The sequence below is a fragment of the Schistocerca gregaria genome, chromosome 6 (assembly GCF_023897955.1).
Source record: "Schistocerca gregaria isolate iqSchGreg1 chromosome 6, iqSchGreg1.2, whole genome shotgun sequence".
Lineage (NCBI taxonomy): Eukaryota > Metazoa > Arthropoda > Insecta > Orthoptera > Acrididae > Schistocerca > Schistocerca gregaria.
The window spans coordinates 383,249,706-383,273,419 of NC_064925.1; the positions used below are offsets into that span (position 1 = coordinate 383,249,706).

At 44.5% G+C, this 23,714-nt stretch overlaps 1 protein-coding gene across 1 annotated transcript in view; it reads left to right on the plus strand.

Annotated features, from left to right (window-relative positions):
• Positions 1-23,714, plus strand: part of LOC126277887 (ATP-binding cassette subfamily G member 4-like) — a 307,189-nt gene that overhangs the window by 180,202 nt on the left and 103,273 nt on the right. Inside the window, exon 2 of the mRNA XM_049977437.1 lies at positions 19,777-19,894. Coding sequence (XP_049833394.1) covers positions 19,777-19,894 — 118 coding nt within the window. The remainder of the gene's footprint in view (positions 1-19,776; positions 19,895-23,714) is intronic.

A 23,714-nucleotide genomic window follows, 5' to 3' on the forward strand; every position in this document is an offset into this window, starting at 1 on the left:
CCCCCTCCCCTATCTTCTCCCCATCCCCCAAAATCATGAAAAGTCTTGAAGCCTAACTAAAGTTTTGAAAGAAAAACGATTTTCCTCGAAACTTTTATTTTTAAAGTGTTTCAAGATAAATTTGATTTAGTGTTTGCAGGTTTATTACTAAACCACAAACTAATGAGGTAATGAGGCAGCTGATTCTGCTTATTTATAACAGCGTTTTGTTTATGAAATGATGGACTTCTCTACGCATCGTGAGTGCTACCTACAACCTTTTTTCAGGAAAAGAAGCTAACTACCCACACTAAGGACAGACACTTGCTACAAAACATGCTCTCTGCACCGCCCCTCTCCCTAGCAACACTTGATTCACCAATACTCCGCACCTCCATTAAAAATCAACCAAGTTAAAAAGTGCGCATTCTTCTTAGGTCGGCTGTTTGTAAAGTAAGGAATCTGGAACATAAAAATTATATAAATACACAGACATGATTACGGATACAATAAGGAAAAGAAGAGTGCAGTTCTACTGACATATCCGCAGGATGAATGAAAACAGATTTTCAAAGCGAATTCTTACAGTCATCAACTCAGGCAGGGGAAAAACAAAATGGATAAAAGAAGTTGAAGAGGATCTCAGACAAGCACACATAACAGTAAACGATGCAGAAAATAGAACTGAATTCAGGAACATCATCAAAAAACATAAATTTGACACCACAACACAGAAGAGACCAGTCTGGAAATGGACAGCGGAGCGAAAGAAACAACACAGTGAACACATGAAGAAAATTTGGGCTCATAAAAAACATAAACAATCATGATAAAGGAATTCAAGTTCAAACGCTCTCTTTAAATGGGAATAATCGAAAATAATAATAATAATAATAATAATAATAATAATAATAATAATAATAATAATAATAATAGCCGGCCTTTGTGGCCGAGCGGTTCTAGGCGGTTCAAGGAGGAACCGCGAACCGCGCGACCGCTACGGTCGCAGGTTCGAATCCTGCCTCGGACATGGATGTGTGTGATGTCCTTAGGTTAGTTAGGTTTAAGTAGTTCTAAGTTCTAGACGACTGATGGCCTCAGATGATAAGTCCCATAGTGCTCAGAGCCATTTGAACCATTTGAATAATAATAATAATAATAATAATAACAGTAACAATAATACTATGTAGGCCATATAGCAGTGTAGTAGCCATTATACAGTTATTGTTGCGTTGTCTTGTCAATTGGTTCGATTATCTGTTGCTAAGTGAATAATGAAGTAATTTCTGCTTCACCGCGGGATGAACCTCCAGCTAGGAGAAGGTACCTCTGAAATATTTAAACGTATGTGGGTAAAACGTATGTCTCACTTTTAATGTTACAGGAGTATGGAACAGAATAAAAAATATGTGTGTAGACTGTGGGAGGACTCTGATGTTCATACCTTCGTTGCACAAGTTGTAACCCTAACCTCATTCTGTAAAACGTTACTGCTAGGATTTGAAAAATGATGTTGATGAAGTCCCATACTCCTTGACAGAGGGTAGGGGACGATGCGTGAGACCAGCACCGCTGTACTAGGGAAGGGCCTAGTGGAGGTGGTTTGCCATTGCCTTCCTCCGACCGTAAAGGGGATGAATTGTGATGATGAAGACGACACAACAACACCCAGTCATCTCGAAGCAGGTGAAAATTCCTGACCCCGCCGGAAATCGAACGCGGGACCCCGTGGTCGGGAAGCGAGAAAGCTACCGCGGGACCACGAGCTGCGGACTATTTGAGAAAAGCTTGTAATAATTGGTAACTCATGCTATCAGTATTACAGTCTTACGAAATAGTAATAATCTTTTAAAAATAAATTATTTGCATGACCGAAACACAGTGGAACCCTTTTCTATTTTATCCCTCAGAAAATCTCATTTTATCCCTCAGTAGGTAATTACCCTCGGGTTGGGAACCTTTGGCCCTCAGGAAAACGCCTATTATGATCTATAGAATAAAGAAATTGCCTCAGATCGCAATTAAGTGCTGTTCATTTTACTGTACTATGATCGTTAGATGTAGGTGCTACATATGCAGTGAATCGATGTGCAGTATGTTCATCTTAGGATTATGTCTTACTGACGTCAGCTGTCCTTCCATTTTATTTATTTTATCACATTGAGTTTACATATGTACCCAAATACTTACGTTCAAGTACAAGGTGATTCAACAGTCCCTACCGATGTCGTTTTACGCAACCCGCTGACCTTAATAAACCACGCGCGAGATTTTGATATTCTCAAGCTCGCTGCGCACAAACTATCACTCTTACAGAAAAAATGACAAGGACTTTCTTGCAGAAAATATAGTGTAGTTAAATTCTGAACTGGAATGCGTGTTCAGTGGTGGCCACGGTTTTCGAGTTATTAAAAAAAAAACGTACAAAAGCAACCTTCAAACACACGTCCACCCCACACGCATCCCTCACGGGTCAGAATTTCTAGTGTGTTGTTCTGGCGCTCCCTCCTACGATTGTACAAACATTTTCTATTACACGAACTATTACTGATATTCGTCATTTAGTCTCTATTGATTGAGCTATTACGCCACCAGCATAGTCGGCTACTTCGTTACCATTAATAATTTAAACGTGCCTGTTAGGGTAATGCAAGAAAACCGACTTTTGTATACGTTTCGTCAAAACAAATTAGATTGACCAACTAAGGTACAACGGATGAAAGACAGTGTTCCATGGTAAATATGCAATATTCTGCTGTAAAGCGGCATGACAACAGATTCGTGACATTACTCAGCAATTTTGTGGGAGCAAATACAATGACTGAAGTAGAAAGATTTGACAAGAATTTGAAGAAGTCAGTCAAGGTGTCTTGCCTCAGCGCAGTAGTAGAGTATAATCAGTTCATGGAAGGTGTATATCTTATGGATTCCGTTCTAGAATTGTATACGATCCAGATACGTTCAGGAACTGGTATCACAGAATATTTTCTCATATTCTGGACCTGATGGTAGTGAACGCTTGGTTCCTTTCCAGAAAAGATACACTATCAAGTGGAATGCATTGGAAAAGCACGTTCGCTTTAGCAGAGTTCAAGAGGGCCATAGGTAGAGGTTTGTTGTCACAGGGGGAAAGTGAAGCAAGAAAGCAAGGAAGACCTAGAATTAATTCCTATGAGACAGCCTATACGGCGAAGAAGAATAAAGGACCAATAGCTGCACTGCCTCAAAAAAATATGCGGCTAGATGGCATAGGACAGTTGCCTATTATAGATATCAAAGGAAGTTGGAAAGTTCCATCAAGCAATGGAATTGTGAGAGTGAAATGTTTGAAATGTAAGGTGAATTTATGTTTCACAGCAAATAATTTTTTTTTTTTTTTTTTGAAGTTTCACACTGAGTGATGAAATGAGATATCGAGTTGTTGAATAATATGACAAATTTTTTATAATAGAAAGCCGGCCGCTGTGGCTGTGCGGCTCTAGGCGCTACAGTCCGGAACCGCGGGACTGCTACGGTCGCAGGTTCGAATCCTGCCTCGGGCATGGATGTGTGTGATGTCCTTAGGTTAGTTAGGTTTAAGTAGTTCTAAGTTCTAGGGGACTGCTGACCTAAGATGTTAAGTCCCATATTGCTCAGAGCCATTTGAACCATTTGATAACAGAAAAGTAACAGTTTTTTCACTTAAAACTATTCATAAATGTATGTAGAAGCACATTTTTGTATCTTTCCTAAGTCATTTTATACATGTATACACTTCTGGGAAGTGTGGTGACATAGGCATGGTTTTTCCATACGGCATCAAACCTAACATATTAAATAAATCAAAATTACATCAAAATTTCTATTTTTAACCTATTATACAGTATTTTGTGTGTTAGACCCTAGCCCTAGATATGTTTTTCATTGAAATTGGTTTCCTAAAACAAAGTCATGCAATAGAGGGTTAACACATGTCCAGTCATCCTGCCCCTTCTCCTTGTCAGTCTTTTCCACAGGTTCCTTTCCTCTCCGATTCTGCGCAGAACATCCTGATTCCTTAACTTATCAGCCCACCGAATTTCCAACATTCGTCTGTAGCATCACATCTCGAGTGCTTGGATTCTCTTCTGTTCCGGTTTTCCCACAGTACACGTTTCACTACCATACAGTTCTGTGCTCTTCCTCAAATTAAGCCCTATGTTTGAGACTAGTAGACTTCTCTTGGCCAGGAACGCCCTTTCTGCCAGTGCTAATCTGCTTCTGATGTCCTCCTTGCTCCGTCCGTCACTCGTTATTTTCTGCCTAGGTGGCAACCCGTATTCTGTACTGATTAGACTGTTCATTGCATTCAGCAGATCATGTAATTCTTCTTCACTTCCACTGAGCATAGCAACGTCATCAGAGAATCGAATCATTGGTATCCTTTTACCTTGAATTTTAATTCCCCTCCTAAACCTTTCTTTTATATCCATCATTGCTTCTTCGATATACAGACTGAACAGTAGGAGCGAAATTTTACATTCCTGTCTTACACGCCTTTTAATCCGCGCACTTCGTTCCTTGTCGTCCACTCTTATTATTCCCTCTTGACTCTTGTACATATTGTATATTACCCCGTTCTCCCTATAGCTTACCTCTATTTTTCTCAGAAATTCAAATATCTTGCACCATTTTACATTGTCGAACGCTTTTACCAGGTCGAAAAATGCTATGAACGTAACTCTATTTTTCTTTAGTCTTGCTTCCATTATCAACCCCAACGTTAGAAACGCCTCTCTGGTGCCTTTAACTTTCCTGAAGCCCAACTGATCGTCATGTAACACATCCTCAGTTCTCCTTTCCACACCTCTGTATATTATTCTTGTCAGCAACTTGGATACATGAGATGTTAAGCTGATTGTGCGATAACTCTCGTACTTGTCAACTCTTGGAGTCTTCGGAATTGTGTGAATGATATTTTTCCGAAAGTCAGATGGTATGTCGCCAGGCTCATACATTCTACACACCAACGTGAATAGCCGTTTTGTCGCCACTTCTCTCAATGATTTTAGTAATTTTTAAATGTTATTGATACCTTGTGCCTTATTTGATCTTAAGTCCTGCAAAACTCTCTTGAATTCTAATCCTAATACTTGATCCCCAATCTCTTCTAAATCGACTCCTGTTCAGTGATTACAAAATAGAATGAAATTTATGGATAACTCTGCCATTCGTCATAATGACGATGCTCGCACTTTGGTCTAGATAGATGCATTGATTCTGTTGGGGTGGATGTCGAAGGCCTCTCCTGAGGCAAGATGGCCCAGAACGGCTGTACTGGCACTGAGACGAAGTGACGGCCGAAATGGTTCCATAACATGTTCTGTCATGGATAGGCCTCAGGAGCACTTAGATATCACACGGACAGTTCATAGATACACGTACCATCTATAGATGAGTATTGTTCTGTTCAAAAATTAGGTATGATACTATCGCATGAGCACAGATTATGTATGTGAAGTACCATTGTGCCGTCATTGTTCCCACGGTCACAACGAGCATTGACCTGAGGTCGTACCCTCTAACTCCCCACAGCAGCCAGGAGTAACACTGCTCTTCTTCTCCAACACACTGTAAGAATGGAACCTCTCCCCATGTCGCCCCCATAGACACCGACGATGGTCGTCCCGTGAGTGTAGTGCAGAATCGCGATTTGTCGTTGAATGTAATGTGACACCATTCATCAGCAGCCTATGCTACCCGGTCACGGAACCAAACCAAACGCATCCATTTCTGACGAGGTGTTAACTGCAGCCTAAGTCTGGGGCGGTAATCCCTAGTCCAGCTGCTGTTAATCTCCAACCAACAGTGCGGGATGACGCAGAACGTTGCTTGGATGGGAGGTGGCTACGACGTGCTTCGTGCACAACATAGCAGTCGTCAGGTATGAGAGACCGGAACCTAGAAGACATGTATGTTTGCGGTCGCTTTACCACGCAGTCTTACGTCTGACAACTGTCACGTTAAATCTGGATATTCCACGATTTGACCAACGGCCAAATGGAGACCCACAGTGAGATCCCTTTCGAACTCTTTGAGTTGCTGATAATGCACTCTCAGACGAGTACATGGCATTTACATCATTTACATGTTGTAAGCCATTTCCGCGGACTTTTCTCCTCAACTTCTCTCTCAAACGACTTGTAACATCGCGATAAAGTTGTTTACAGATCTTCAGACCAAGGAAGATGAACTCTTTATAGCCAGCCGCTGTGGCCGAGCGGTCCTAGGCGCTTCAGTCCAGATCCGCGCTGTTGCTACGGTCGCAGGTTCGAATTCTGCCCCAGGCACGGATGTGTGTGATGTCTTTAGGTTAGTTAGGTTTAAGTAGTTTCTAAGTCTAGGGGACTGATGACCTCAGATGTTAAGTCCCATAGCGCTTAGAGCCATTTGAACCAATCTGAACTCATTTTAAACAATCCCGTCAGTATCAAAAAAGTAAATAAGCACGGACTTACTGTTACTCTTGACTTATAAGGCTTTTTTCTGACCGAGTTGATCAAGTTCTCCTCTACTGCGACGATTACAGTTTAGTTTGAGGGTCGTAAGCATCAACCCCCATTCACCCCCAGAATTAACCTTGAAACCAAGTCTCGAACGTCTTGGAGTTGTTCAATGTCCCTACAGACTTCCACGTGAAACCGCTTCTGATTGTGTTGAAAGATTGGCTGCAGAAATTGCACCGGAATCCTTCTCCGATTTGTTTCGACTGAACACTTTCATACGTAAAATACATTATTCCCAAGGTTTGCAGAAGTCTCCGATAAGTAGTGTACGATCCTGTGAAATACGATCCCCACTTTCCGGATATTTTCTGGTGTGATGCCAATCGAAGGCCGACCGGAACGGTCACCATCATCAGTCTAAGTTAACCCCCTTTTTTAACCCTGATATAAGTCGTAAGTCTTGGTCTGACCTAGTGCGTTGTTTCCAAAAGCTGGCTTCAATATCTGTTTAGGTTTCTGCAGCGGTTTTGTCAAGTTTTAAACATAATGTTACACAGACACACAGCTCTTTCAAGTCAGCCATCGCAAAACTGCAAACGACAGTGGTTTTATGCTCACCAACAACGAAGCAAACCTCTTAGCTCGCACTACAGGCTCGCTCTAATAGGTTGCAGATTTCTGCAAACATTGCAGAGATCGGGCCACAAGATTGACAGCGATGAATGAGAACTTATGACCCGAACAAGAAGTTGTAACTCTGCTTAATAGTTGGCAATTCATTGAGACACATGAGGAAATATTATTGAAAAACTGTTATTTTTGAACAAAATTACGATAGGAGTTATCATACAGAACCTATGGATATATAAACAATTAAGGTGATTTTAAATTGAAGACTCATCTGCCTACCTTCCCTAAGTCGCATCTAATACCGTCTCAGCCGTTCCACACACCTACTTCTCTTCCTAGAGCACCTTAGGATTTAATACGTTAGTCGCAAAACCCATTCGCAGCACTTAGTATTCCACTAAGTAATCATCAACCCAGGTACACTGCTGTGCCAATACATTCACATTTCACCTTCCGTATTCCTTCATGTCTCATCCATCTTCTCCCAACGCAGTTTCAACCAACACCGGCTATCCAACTATGAAATTCGTCCTCAGATGTGTCCCTCTTTCAGTCCCTAGTCACAACCCATCTCACACCATCCTCCCACTAAGTGCGGTTCATACAAATTTCTGGGACTTGTAAACAGCACCTCGTATATCTTCACTTAGTTTCTAGATGGTCCAATGCGTCTGGCTTCTAGAGAATCTACAGTGAAGAGCCAGAGAAACTGGTACACTTGGCTAATATCACGTACGGCTCCAACGAGCACGCAGAAGTGCCGCAACACGACGTGGCATGGACTCGACTAATGTCTGAAGTAATGATGGAGGGAATTGACACCATGAATCCTGCAGGGCTGTCCATAAATCGCAAAGAGTACGAAGAGGTGGAGATCTCCTCCAAAGAACATATTGCAAGGCATTTTAAATGTGCTAAATAATGTTCTTATCTGGGTAGTTTGGTGGACAGCATAAGTGTTTAAACTCAGACGCGTGTTCCTGCAGCCACTCTGTAGCATTTCTGGACGTGTGGAGTGTCGCATTGTCGTACTAGAATTGCCCGAATCCGTCTAAATGCACAATGGACATGAATGAATGCAGGTGATCAGACAGGATGCTTACATACGTGTCAATTGTGACGATCGGTCGTATCTAGACGTATCAGGGGTCCCATATCAGTCCAACTGTACACGCCCCACACCATTACAGAGCCTCCACTAGCTTGAACAGTCCCCTGCTGACATGCAGGGTCCATGGATTCATGAGGTTGTCTCCATACCCGTACGTACACGTCATAGAATTTGAAACGAGACTCCTCTGACCAGGCAACAAGTTTCCAGTCATCAACAGTCCAATGTCGGTGTTGGCGGGCGCAGACGAGGCGTAAAGCTTTGTGTCAAAGGTTCACGTGTAGGCCTTCGCCTCCGAAAGCCCATATCGATAATATTTCGTTGAATGGTTCGCATGCTGACACTTGTTAATGGTCTAGAAATGAAATCTGCAGCAGTGTGCGGAAGGGTTGCACTTCTGTCACATTGAACGGTTCTCTTCAGTCGTCGTCATTGGTCACGTTCTTGCAGGATATTTTTCCGGTCCTAGCGATGTCGGAGTTTTGACGTTTTACCAGATTCCTGATAGTCACGGTAAACTAGTAAAATGGTCATACCTGCCAATGTATCAGGAGTAACCGATGTAACAACTGCACCAGACGCTTGTTGTCTTATATAGGCGTTTCCGACCGCAGCGCCGTATTCTGTCTGTTTACATATCTATGTATTTGAATACGCATACCTATACCAGTTTGCTTGGCGCTTCAGTGTATAAATATTTAAGGTGATTTTAAATCTACCTTCCCCACGTTGCATCCAGTACCATCTCATCTATTTCCCACATCTGCTTCTCTTCCTAGAGCACCTTTGGATCCAACATGATAATCGGAAAACCCAGTCCCAGCAACCAATATTCCACCCACTAATCACCAAACCAGGTACCCCGGTACACAACTACATCCATGTTTCACCTTCAAAACACCCTCACGTCTTATCCACTCTCTCTCTCGACTCAGTTGTAACCAACTCCAACTTTCCAACTAAGAAATCCATCCTGAGAAATATCCCTCTTTCCAGCCCTAGTCACAACCTTCCACCTCACACCATCCTTCCAACAAGTGTGGGTCATACAAATTTCGGGTAGTGCCTCATGTACCCTCAGCTTCTAGCCAGTTCACCGCTTCCAGTTTCTAGGGCAATCTACACTCATGCTCATAAATGAAGGATAGTTGCAGAGTGCGGTGTCACACAACGTGGAACTACACAGAACAGGCGCTAATAGCATAGGCACAAAGGGAACACACACGACACAGATCTTTAAGTCCACGGTATTGGTGATAAGTTGAGAAAATCGTCACGAAACACATGTGCAACAAAACACCACTGTCCCCTGCGCATGTACCCCAACATCAATATGGGATGTGATCACCATCCACACGTACACAGGCCGTACAACGGGTTGGCATACTCTGGATCAGGTGGTCGAGCAGCTGCTGGGGTATAGCCTTCCATTCTTGCACCAGTACCTGTCGAAGCTCCTGAAGTGTCCTAGAGGTTTGAAGGCGTGCAGAGACACGTCGACCGAGAGCATCCCAGACGTGTTCGATGAGGTTTAGGTCTGGAGAACACTCCATTCACCTGATATCTTCTGTTTCAAGATACTTCTCCACGATGGCAGCTCGGTGGGGCCGTGCGTTATCATCCTTCAAGAGGAAGGTGGGACCCACTGCACCCCTGAAAAGGCGGACATACTGGTGCAAAATGACGTCCCGATACACCTGACCAATTACAGTCCCTCTGTCAAAGACATGCATGGGTGTACGTGCACCAATCATAATCCCACCCTACACCATCAAACCACGACCTCCTTTCAGGCCCCTTTCAAGGACATTAAGGGGTTGTTATCTGGTTTCTGACCCACGCCAGATGAAAACCCGGCGAGAACCACTGTTCAGATTATACCTGGACTCGTCTGTGAGCATAACCTGGGACCACTGTTCCAATGACTATGTACGTGTTCTTGACACCAGGCTTTACGGGCTCTCCTGTGACCAGGCGTCAGTGGAATGCACCTTTCAGGTCTCCAGGCAAATAAACGATGTCTGTTCAGTCGTCTGTAGACTATGTCTGGAGACAACTGTTCCAGTGGCTGCGGTAATGCCCCGAGCAAGGCTACCTGCAATATCCTGTGGCTGTCTGCGGGCACTGATGGTGAGATATAGGTCTTCTTGTGGTGTCCCGTGCTGTAGCGCCTGCACACGTTTCTTGTCTGCTGGAATCGTTGCCATAATCTTCAGATCACACTTTGTGGGTCTCGGAGGGTCTGTGCTACGACCTGCTGTGTTTGACCAGTCTCCAGTCGCCCTAGTATTCTACCCCTCATAACGTCATCAATATGTGTTCTTTGAGCCAACACACAGTCACCATTAGCACATCTGCACACTTACTCTCTGCACCGTACTCTGGCATGCACCGACACACCTCTGCGTATGTGGGCTGCTGCCAGCGCCACCGTGCGACGACCGTAGGCCAAATCCACTGTATGGTCATACCCCGAGGTGATTTAAACCCGCAAACCGCCCGCCAGAGCGTTGTTTCACCATGTATCAGCATCATCCTTAATTTATGAGCATGAATGTACTAAGACGCTGATCGCAAACACAAACAAAGCGATCGAAATTAGGTAACGCCCTATAGGCATGCAACATATCTAACGCACAAGTGACGCAGTTACGATCGTAAGTGCCCAAGTCTACTAGGAAAACTACAATAGCCTACGGTAGTTTTACAACTCAAGTGGGGAGATACTTAGTAGTATTTCGGTGTAACCATCTGCGTTCAAAAGTCATCCTCGCAATCTTTTGGATACCGCCTCGTTGTACTAAACAGGACACTTCCGCGGTACTCATTCCCCCGTGTGTGCGTCCCGACAGTGTTCATCCATCGTGTGGCCGGAGCACTTGAGGCCGCGAAGGAGAAAGCCACTCGCGACGAGCACGCGGGTTTTTCTTCCTTTTTGCACTGCTCCCGGGTGCGGTGACGTAACAGGAGCGGTCCACCGCAGTAGGACGCGGCACACTTGTGCGGTTCCGCCAGTCACCGACCCTGCGACCCGACAGTCGTTCCGTCCGGGGACGACTCAGCCGCTCCGAGCCGGCACGCGTCGCTGAAATCACCCTGCAGGCTGTGGCATTACGCAAATAACTACCACATTTCGGCCTAACTCTGTGGTAGATGCACCTGCGTTTGCATTCCTCGGTAAAGCCAACTGCATATTCGGCGCTAGCGGGAACTAACTAGGTCACCTGACTATAAGATTGACAGCTATAAATAGAGGTCTGCGCGGAAGCGGATATCCGCGGAAATATCCGCGGATATTCGCGGTATTTGTTACTTGGCGGATAAAATCGCAACCGGCGCGGATTTCCGCGGGTCATCTGCGGATAATGAGCAAGGCATCTGCCCAGTACGTATGTTCTAATGTTAGTTGAAAACTTCAAGTCTGTTGACATTCTTGGAATCTTGCAGGGCCACGGTAGGGCGGATGTCTGTTGTCCTCAGCCCCGGGCTACGATCGACGTAGCTGTACCCAAGAGACCAGAGCCTAATCCGTTCTGCCGGTCGCGGTGCTCTCGCGGTTAAGGCGCTCAGCCCGGAACCGCGCGACTGCTACGGTCGCAGGTTCGAATCCTGCCTCGGGCATGGATGTGTGTGGTGTCCTTAGGTTAGTTCGGTTTAAGTAGTTCTAAGTTCTAGGGGACTGATGACCACAGATTTTAAGTGCCATAGTGCTCAGAGACATTTGAACCATTTTCAATCCGTTCTTCCAGACAATCTCAATTATTGCTGGCAGTTTAACTTTTTCACAGGTGCGCCAGGATTTGCAGTGTAGGCCTAATACTGTAAATATTTTCACCTGGAAATGACGAGGACTGAACGCATAAGATATAATATAATCGTCAGCTGACATGAATGGCTTCAAAATTTGACACATCCAAGCAGTGAGTACAAAAAAACTGTCGGTAAATGATGCAATGTGCTAGTGACAGTTTAAAACCCTCGTCATTTTCAGCTGCCTTGGCACAAGAGCAGCAAAATATAATTGTTTCTATACACGTATTTTCATCATTTAATACTATTAAATTGATTTTTATTTTTTTAAATTGCGTTTCCAAACCCACGAGGTCCGAGCTGCTACTGTGTGTGCTCCAATGCATTCCTGTTTGGAATGGTCTGCTTTAGATTAGGTATAGAGCATTTCCTGTGATTTAAGAAGTCAAAGGTAGTTAAGTTGTCACAGAAATGGCACCCTAACCATAACTGTTATTACATACGATAATTCTAAGTACTGCTGTCTATTACTATTAATTACTCATTCAAAACTTAAATATATGGGGATGCGGATAGGGAACTTTCGGATGCGGATTAATTGCTGCGGATGTGGTTGCGGTTGTGGATTAGGACCTTCGGATGCGGTTCGGATGCGGATTGCACTTTTCTTATCCGCGCAGACCTCTAGCTATAAAGGATGTAGTAGGGTGAAGCTCACTCGTGACGACGCGTCATGGATTCAACCGATTTCACGAGACCTGTAGCTGCAATATTTATCCGCAGTTACCAAAACTTCACCCCACCAGTACAATTCCTACCTTCACATTCAATCAATTTGCAGTCCTCTTTGGCCGTTCGTTGCGCTCTGTAAATTTGTTTGTTTCTGTTTCTCCAGATTACGAGACTTATTAATTTACCAGTAACCCTCCCCCGCACACCCGATTCGTCAGAGAACCGAACTCCCTTGTATAAAACAGTTTCAGCAGTTCTGTTTTAACATAAGCTAGTTTTATACGCATATCAGTATTTACGACGTCAAATCCCCTGAATTGTGTGTGGTACAATTACAGACACGGAAGTGACAAAAGTCATGGGATATGTCCTAATATCGTGCCGGACCTACTTTTTTTCGGCATTGTGCAGCAACTCGCCGTAGCATGGACTTAACAAGTTGTTATAGGTACTCTACATAAATATTTAGCCACGCTGCCTCTGTAGCTGTCCATAACTGCAAAAGTGTTGGGAGTGAAAGATTTTGTGCACGAACTGACCTCGAGATCATGTGTCATAAATGTACAATGGGATTCATGGCGGGTGATCTGGGTGGCCAAATTATTCGCCCGAAATGTCAAAAATGCTCTCCAAACCAATGTCGAACAATTGTGGCCTTGTGACATAGTGCATCGCCATCCACAATGTTTCGAAACATGAAGTCTATAAATGACTGAAAATAGTCTCCAAGTAACCGAACATAACAATTTCCCGTCAATAATCGGTTCAGTTGAATCAGAAGACCCAGGCCATTCCATGTAAACACAGCATACACTACTGTGGAGCCACCACCAGCTTGCACAGCGTCGTTTTGACGACTTTGGTCCATGGCTTCGTGGGGTCTGCGCTGCACTCGAATCCTATCTAGTCGTACCACATGACGTCGGGACATCTCTGACCACTCCACGGTTTTCCAGTCTATGATCCAATCGATATGTTCACGAGTCCAGAAGAGGCGCTGTAGGCGATGTCGTCCCCTTAGCAGAGGCCCTCGCATCGGAGTCTGTTGCCACAGCACATTAACGCCAAATCGAGCCGTACTGTCCTAACGGATATGTTCATTGCACGTCCCACATTGATTTCTGTGATTATTTCACGGAGTGTTGCTTGTCTGTTAACACTGACAACTCCATGCAAATGCCGCTTCTCTCGGACGTTAAGTGAAGGCCATCGGCCACTGCGTTGGCCATGGTGAGAGATAACGCCAAAAATTTGGTATTCTCGACTGGCCCTTGACACTATTGATCTCGGAATATTGATTTCCCTCATGGAATGTCCGAACGCGTCTAACTCCAACAACCATTCCGCGTTCCAAGTCTGTTAATCTCCTTCGTGCAGCCATAATCACCGCGTCGAACACCTTTTCATGTGAATTACCTGAGTACAAACGACAACGCTGCCACTCCACTACTCTACTGCCCTTTCATTGCAAGCACAATCGTCAAGAACGTGTGGGTCACATTATTGCTTTGCTCGGCTATCGGAAGATCTGTGCACGGTGGGTACCCCGGGTACTGGCTCCTGAAATGAAAGCGCACAGACTTGAAATTTGCCAGGAACTCCTCTCGCGTTATGAGAATGGAGGTGACGCCTTTCTCCATTCAGTTGTGACGGGAGATGAAACGTGGGTACACCATTACGACCCGGAGACGAAACGTAAGTCTATGGAACATCGACACAAAACTCGCCCCAGAAATAGAAATCCAACACGCAGCCCTCAGCTGGAAAAATGCCGATTGTGCTTGCAATTTCTCTCTGAGTGATACGACGATCGTCTGAATCAATCTGTCACCATTTTGCTTGTGAAACTCGGTGGTTGATGTCACAGAACGTCAAACTCTTTGTCACGCAGGTCAGATGTTTCCTCGACATCTTTAAATTTACTCGTCGAACGACGCACAATACTCACATCAACGCATTCACCATAAACAGCTTTCATTCTTTGATGACTCTCCTTTGTGGTGACACCTCCTGCTGTCAAGAATTCAATGATTGCACGTTGCTTAAATCGTATTGACCGACCGTCTGCACGGGGTTGCATACTTTACACTGTAACAACACAACCGTTCAATGCTAAGGTTTCCTGCCAACTGGAGCTGTAAAAAAGAGGCTACAGAACAAGCCAGTACCTGACGCATACCAATGCTGCCAACAAAGATTACAAAGGTAGAGGCAATACTTTTCAGTCAACCCTCATAAGATTGTATCTCCTAATGAGTAGTGGAAATCAAATTTTTTTTGTCCCTGAAAACCGTTAGATAGGCAACTAGCAACTGCGATCGAGTGATCGTAGCAACTTAGTAACATAGAGTTGTTGTTGTTGTTGTTGTTTCTTGTGCGATACTGGAAAAAGTCAGGAGCAAAGTCGACATATCTTATGAATGAAAACGCTCGAAGTCGCTCTCTCGGTCAGGGAACTGCGGTGCATCGACAAGGTCAGTCGAGATAAATTGGTTTGCACTTCAAGTGCCCACTTCGGGAAAGAAAAACTTCGTGGTGGCCCGCTGTTTTCTGTTAATAAGGTCATTGAAAGAAATGCCGCATCTATGAATATAAACTAGAACATTGTGGTGAAACTTGGCAGGGTGGTGTTTGAGAAACAAGAGGAAGCTGGAAAATCATGAAAGCTGGAAATTCTTAGGAAAAACACTACGTGGATAAGCGGATTACCAAATTATGTACATCTGCTGAGGATTCGATACGTCATCATGTCCATGGTTAATGTCGCTGCTAACTGAGAGAGATCACATAACCCTGGTTGATCAGGAAACGTAATAACATGTTAATTAGAAACATAGCAATCTGTTTCTCGTAATTAAATTGTAAATTTGTGGCAAGATCTTATGGGACCAAACTGCTTAGGTCAACGGTCCCTAAGCTTACACACTACTTAATCTAACTTAACGCTATGGACAACACACACACGCATGCCCGAGGGAGGACTCGAACTTCGGACGGGGGCACCCACGCGGCTATCCCGCGCAGCTCTCGTGATTAAATCCAACGTACGACCGCTTATCTCCTAACACGTGAGAGGACAACATGCGTCGCTTTTAATTCTAAATCCGAATGGGGCGGAAATACAGTATATAGATGTGATGTATCTGTGCAGGAAAACAAATGGTTACACTTTCAGAAAAATCGGATGATTAATTCAAGAGAAAGAGATTCACAAACTGAGGAACTAAATAACGTGTTGGTCCAACTCTGGTCCTTATGCAAGCAGGTATTCGACGTGGCATTGATTGACAGAGTTTTTGCAAGTCCTCGTGAGGAATGCTGTGCTAAACGTTGTCCAATTGAATCACCAAAATCCCTAGCTGGTTGGAGGATCTTGCCCATAATGCCGGTCTGGCCATGGTGGGGTTTAGTAAGTACAAAGGCAAGCAGTAGAAACTCTCGCCGTGTGCGGGCGACCGTTATTTTGCTGAAATGTAAGCCCAGGATGGCTTGCCGTGAACTGCAACAAACCGGGTCGTAGAATATCGTCGATCTACCGCTTTACTGTAAGGGTGCCGCAGATGACAACCAAACGCGTCCAGCTATGAAAAGGCATGACACTCCATACCATGACTCCTGGATGTCGGGCCGTAAGACGGGCGACAGTCAGGTTAGTATCCAACGCTCTCCTGGGTGTCTCTAGACATGTCTTTGCTTGTCATCGGAGCTCAGTTCGAAGCAGTATTTGTCACTGAAGACAGTTGTATAGCTATCAGTGGGACTGCAGGCCGAAAACGTGTCTGGACACGCTTCTTGAAGAAATCATTCGTTTTTTTCGGAAATTGTAATCATTTGTTTGTCTGTAGATGTACACCGTATCTACCGATTTCCGGCCCATTCGAATAATTTTTTCGTGATGGTCGTTGTTTCTTTTTCCCTTGGAGTGCATCTCATGTAGGGTGCCTTTGACATGATTCCTATTCAGAGCAGATGGAAATATAATTTATTCTTAAGATTTCGTTCTCGTAATATGTACAACCAATTACAATAGCAAAAATGTTACCCGCTTGTACAAAATTTGCTAACATCAGGATATGTATTTTGTAAACTTCCCGCCCGTCTTCCTAAAAAAAATTGGTCCTATAGAATACACTGATGCCAGTTTTATCTTTGTACATTTGAATAGTTCGCGAATTTTAGCGAGTTGGATGAAATGTAATCTGCGGCTACGTTCTGTACTTAGCTTTGCTCCGTGACGAAGGGTCAATCCTGATGTACGAGGGCTTGCTGAAGAGTATTGTCTGCATAAAATTGTATTAACATCCTACATCTTTGTTCTTCGTGTGTGCATATTTCTTTCTAAACATTGTCAGCCTGGCGTCGAACACATTTCTCCCAACGAGAGGCCATTTTGTCGATACCGTCAATGTAGGATGTTTGACTTTTTTGAAGGAGCGACAACTTCAGCTTTGCTTGAACCGCTTCATCACTATCGTAGTGAAGTCCTCGAAGGTTTTATTTAAATTCTGAACCATGAAAACCAGATTCAGTGAAGGCGAGAAGGTATGGAGAACGATCTATGATATTGAACCCAAGGCGTCGAATTGTTGAACATGTGGCAGCGCTTATGTGTGGTCTGGCATTGTCATGCTCAAGCAATTCGAAACTTCATTACAGCAGGCTGTATCTCATTCACCGACGAAGTTACCATGCACACCGCCATGTTACACGCCACAGTTCGGAGCCCCCTAGCGACAGGGAGCTGCAACCTACATCAGTAAAGCGGGAAAGTCGACTGAGTAATATGCGTGACGTGTAGTACCTCAACCGATACTGAGAACAGAATAAAAAATTCGGGAAGCATTACGTTTCAGGACGCCCTCGTGAGTTTGAATACAATGAAGGTGCACCCATATTTCAGCTTAAATGTAGTGTGCGGTGTTACTTCGCAGTGCGAGCATAAAAAGCGATGGCGGAAACTACCTTCGCGGGTACTCACTGCGGTTTGCTGTCAACGTCATTAATTTGTTAACCGTGACAAAGACGGGAGGGACAGTTCAAGCGTAGTGTTAAAGTCGATGCTGTAGGAATCGTGGCATCACGGCAGGTGGAACAGAATGCTGGGTGGAGAAGAAGCAACTTGCACAGAATATGTACCCCCTTTCGCGATATTGTTACACGCGTTTTTAGTCAGAAGTTCTGGGCACTACTGAGTCATGCTGCCCCCGGCTTACGCGTTGGTTTAAACCTTAACTATTCCTCTGCGTTTCGTTTCCCGCGGTTATTGCGGTTATGCCGTGGTTCTTCCTCTTTCTAAGTGTGGCAACAGCAGTGTGTATCGATATTTGCACCTTGTAGTATCTTTGGTCTGGTGCTTACAGTTCCCGGCCAGCCGGTGTGCGGCAGTCGGTCAGTTGGTGTGGATCAGTCAGAGCAGTCGGAGCAGTGGGCCGGGCCCACTGGCGGTCTCTACGCAGTGTCTGAGTGTGTGCGAGCTGTTCCGATTGCTACGAGGTTCGTGTCTCACCGACCCAGGACATCAAAGTTGAGAGGTGACTTAATTACCGAAGCCAGTCTGTTCACATTGTGCCACTGGTTTCATGGTTGGCTGTTGGGGGTATTCCCGTGAGCAACAGCGAGTGTTCGAGTTGGCGAAAGTTTGGCTACCATCCAGTGGAGTTGAACTGTATTTTGGTTATTTGAAGTCCAAGTGCACCAGCGGAATTTTTTGCCTTGTGGCCGTAGGGTTCCGGTTACCTACCCTGGCTGGTGACGTAAAATTCAGGTAGTGTCCTTTCCTCACCGTGTTGTCATTGTCCAACACGTGTGTGTAGTTTTGACAGCTTATGCATACTTGGTTGCGGGCGGCTACGGCTTTTACGTTTTGGCATTGGAGTTCCTTGTGTACTGGTCGGGTGGAATGCGAGTCATCTTGTCGGTGGGTCCGTTGACCGTCTCTTGGTTCGGTTGCCAGCGGATCGGATATAGTTAGGCCGACTACCTGTCTCCCCTAAGCGAACCATACCAAAGATAGTACAATGTGCGAATATCGACAAACACCGCTGCTGCCACCCGTAGAAAGAGGAAGAAGCACGGCATAACCGCAATAACCGCGGAAAACCAAACGCAGAGTAATAGACAAGGGTTAAGGCAACGTATAAGCCGGGGCCAGCACGGCTCAGCTACAAAGAAACACCGATTTCTTACGAAAACGTGGCCGCTTTTGTCTCAAAGACCTGGACTTCGAGGCCAGCAACAAAAAAACTCTTAGGGGAACTGTTCTGTCTGCGAAATTTAGTTTTAAAAGGAGCCAGGCTAAACGAGTCATCGCGTGGGCAGAGAAGACAACACAGTTTCAGCAATGGCATATGTCGGCAGTTTCGCAGATGAAAGCGAAGTTTCTTCATTTAATTTGATAATCTACGAGGGCTATTGTGAAAGTAAGAACCGAGTGGCCGCTTAATGGAAATGACAGTGAATACCCGTTGAAGCTTTGCTCAGATGTGTTGGGCAATGTCTCTAGTATGCCTGTCGATCGCGTCACATCGCTCTTTTCAGTTCTCAGCACAAAGTGAGCACCTTAGGATGCTTAGAAAAACAGTGCCTCCCGCCAAATATATGTGCCCGCTGGGAGGTTTCGCCTGATTTCATGCAACCCCACATAAAGAACATGTCATGCATTTCCTTCTTCTGCAGGGGCAATGAGGACGCCTCTGAAGCACTTCCGATGGGAAGTGTCTGATGACCCACCATACAGCCCGGACTTAGGACCCTTTGATGTTGAACTTGCATACATGATTCACTGGCCATGAAGACAATATGCTGACGCAGACAACGAACGGCAGACCAGCGTAGAGAAATAGCGGAAAGCAAAGGTGGCTACCTTCTACGACGAGGATACTGGAAAGTTGATACAACGCTGGGAGAAATGTCTAAGTCGGAGTGGCGACTATGTTGACAAGTAGCTGGAAGGTGTAGCAAACTGTTGCAAATAAAACTTTTTTGATTTTCACTGTAGTTTCCATTTCGCTACTGATCGGTCCTTGCTATTCGAGCGGCCCTCATATATTTCTGTGTAAATGAAAGTGAGCGCTAAATTCGCTTCTAACGAGTGTGTCACGCGTGTTACAGCCCGGCGCAGCATCCTGAAGGGCGTGTGCGGCAAGTTCCGGCCGGGACTGCTGTCCGTGATCATGGGGCCGTCCGGAGCCGGCAAGAGCAGCCTCATGAACGTGCTGGCGGGGCTCGTGTAAGTGACCTGCCTCTATCTTGTAGTGTTGTGTCAAAAAGGTGAAACTGACTGTGCAGACCGGTATCGGTCCCTCACTGAATACGTGAGAACCAGTCACATTTTTTTCCTGATTCTTTAAAGAATCGATGTCCCATTTAGAAAATAGATATGTCTCATTTCTTTAAAATGCGTTAATGTTTTAAATGTTTTCTAATAAGGATAGTTACATCTTAGTACTTACCGCTTGCAATTGCAATAAGCCCTGAGCCGCGACGGCCGGACTGGCCGTGCGGTTCTAGGCGCTTCAGGCCGGAACCGCGCGACCGCTACGGTCACAGGTTCGAATCCTGCCTCGGGCATGGATGTGTGTGATGTCCTAGGTTTAAGTAGTTCTAAGTCTAGGGGACTGATGACCTCAGATGTTGTGCTTTTGAAACCTGAGCCGCGCAGGGTAGGCTCGCGGTCTTAGGTGCCTTGCCACGGTCCGCGCGGCTGCCCCCCGTCGGAGGATCGAGTCCTCCCTCGGGCATGTGTGTGTGTGTGTGTGTGTGTGTGTGTGTGTGTGTGTGTTGTCCTAAGAGTGAGTTACTTTAAGTTGATTAAGTAGTGTGTAAGCCTAGGGACTGGTGACCTCATCAGTTTGGTTCCATAGGAACTTAAGACAAAGTCAGACGCTTTGAATTTTCAGGACAATTGGAACAGCTTATGGAAGAGGATGGGTTTTGTGAGAAACTCATGTTTAGTGTTGAAGCGACATTCTTTGTGAACGGCACGGTGAACAGCCACGATGTGCGAATCTGGGGGGACAGAGAATCCCCACGCTATCGTGCAGCACATTCGAGATCCACCAAAGTTAATGTGTTTTGTGCAGTCCCACGAGTTAAAGTTTACGGTCCTTCTTCTGCGAGAAGACCGTTACAGAATACATGTATCTGGACATTCGGGAAAACTGGCAAATGCCACAACTGGAGAACAACATTGCGGACTTCATATACCAACGCGATAGCGCTCTACCCCATTCTCATCATGATGTTCGTGAATTCTTAATCAGAAAATTGAGAAACCGATGAATCGGTCGTGATGGGGTTTATGATCAGCAATTCACGTCATGGTCTCCACGCTCTCCCGACCTTTGTTTTTACTCTCTCTACCAACAAAGCTACCAGACTGTGGACTCTCGTCAACAGTGTTTTTCAATAGATTAATAGGGACATGCTGCGCCGACCGTAGAGACAAGTTGATCATCGACTTGATATCTGCAAAATCAGCAGGGTTAGGGAACATATGGAGTATGTGTGATATGTCAAAAAAACTTTGAGTTTTTCTGTGTGTGTGCAAAGTCATGAGTCAATATATCAAATACTATAGGTACACCAAATCTGTGAAATTGCTTCAATCATTTGACGTGACAATGTGATATTACTCTTTTGAAACAGGTTGTTGGTCCGCTGCTCCTCATTGGCTAGTTAGAACCAGCAGTCTACACACACCCGTTCTTTCTCATCATACCTCATAGTGAGCGCTAACACGTTGCTGCACGAAACACCTAAGTAAAGCGCTGACCCTGATTTAGACATTTATCGTTTAGTACACTCGCAGAAGGCTTTTGAATATGCGGAACTGAATAGAGTGACGTGTCTTTATGTATTTTAAGTCCATTCTCTTTATTTGAAGCAAGATAAGGCAATTAGCACGGATGGAATGACACCAGAGTCCAGAAATGTATAATGGTTGGTGTCTCATTGTCAACACATATTTCATTTGCGTACTGAAGAGGAAATGAGAGAAGTAAATGACTACTTCGATGCGGCAGTTGTTTATAGCGGAAATAAGACCGGCGTGATCGGTTCGCCGGCAGCATAGCAGTACTCACAGAAAGTGAACAGGAATTATGTCGGATGGTGAACGAAATGGGATGTGACACTATGTCATTGCCAATAACATTATATTGATAATAAAATAGCGTCTCTAAATGAGTATGGTGACATAAGCGTTTTCACAAATATCGTTTTTGTGTAAAAATCGTATGAAAACAGGTGAACATGAAGTTTAAAAAGATTTGGAAAATAGTTTGTATAATTACAATGAAAAAAGAACAGAAATCAAAGATTGACAACTCGGCGTAAAACTTGAAATTCTGTCAAACGGTAAGAGGCATTAAAAGTAGCCAACATGTAGAAATCCAATTTCAAAAGTGAGGTGCTCTCAGAAATAAATCGAAACCTGCAGAAGAAGATACATTGGTGTCAAAACATGGTTGTGTAAACCGACAAAGGAATGCATTGTGTTTTGAGAAGATGGAATTTAAAAACCCAAATTTAATAAAAAAAACTTTCTAAAGCCAGGTTTACATAAGTATTTCCTTATTTTCAACAACTGGTTTCGTCAGACTTCGCAGTCATCCTCAGGTCATCTTCCAGACAACAAGGTCAGTCGAAACCGGTTGTTGAAAATAAAGAAATATTTGTGCGTTCTTGGTTTTATAAAGTCTTTTTACCAAGTATAAAGGATCGTTCCTTCTCATTTCTCAACATGAGAAAATCCAATCCAGAATAAAACGCAACACGGGATAAAAACATCAACACGCTCCTATTCCCAGCAAGATGATTAAAAACTGTTGAAACTGCTGTAAACTACAAAACTTCTCGGTGAACGCTTTAAGCGATTTTTCATAAAAATTCGGCAGTTTGCGTCTTTGCAGTCCACATGTGCGGCACTACACGTATGATATCCGCCAAGCTCACGCACGACACCCTCCAACTAACAATTACGTCATGCTCCGTGCTCTCGAGAGACACAACTATCAATATTGCGGCGGGGCGGGCGACGATATTGCATTATGGTTACAAGCGGATATGCCTTTTTCTCCACAGTCACATTCGGAAGTTTGTATTCTCCAAATGTCAGTCATCTTTAGGGGCTCAGATGCCTCATTCCCATCGTTTGTTATTGGGCGGAAATTGCAATTACACCTCGCATTTCAGCTACATCTACAGCTATATCATTACTCTGCAATTCACAATTAGGTGCCTGCCAGGGGGTTCATCAAACCACCTTCGAGTTATTTCTCCATCGTTGCACTCTTGAACGGCTCGTGTGAAAAACGAGCTCTGATTTCTCTTATTTTATCGTGATGATCATTTCTCCCTATGTAGGTGGGCGCCAGCAGAATATGTTCACAGTTTCTCGAGAAAGTTGGGGGTTAAAATTTTACGAAAAAAATTTTCTGCGACAAAGAACACTTTTGTTTTAATGATTTCCAACCCAATTCACGTGTCATGTCAGTGACCTCTCTCCCATATTTCGCGATAATACAAAACGAGCTGCCCTTCTCTGAACTTTTCCGATGTACTCCGTCAGTCCCATCTGATGCAGATCCCACACCGCACAACAGTACTCCAGCAGAGGGCGAACAAGCGTAGTTTAAGTAATGCCTTTAGTAGACCAGTTGCACTTTCTAACTTTTCCGCCAGTAAATTTAAATCTTTGCTTTGCTTTACCCAAAACATGTTCATGTGATCGTTCCAATTTAAGTTACTCGTAGTTGCAATCCCGAAGTATGTATCTGAACTGACAGCCTTTAGATTTGTGTAACCGAAATTTCGCGGACTTTGTAGTACTCACGTGTATGACTTCGCACTTTACATTGGAGTCAATTGCCATTTTTCACACCCTACAAATATCTGTCTAAATCAGTTTGCAGTTGGTTTCGATCATCTGAAGCCTTAAAAGACGGCAAATGACTGCATCATCTCCAAACAATCTAAGACAGTTGCTCACGTTGTCTCCTACATTGTTTATGTAGATCAGGAACAGCAGAGGGCCTATGATACTTCCT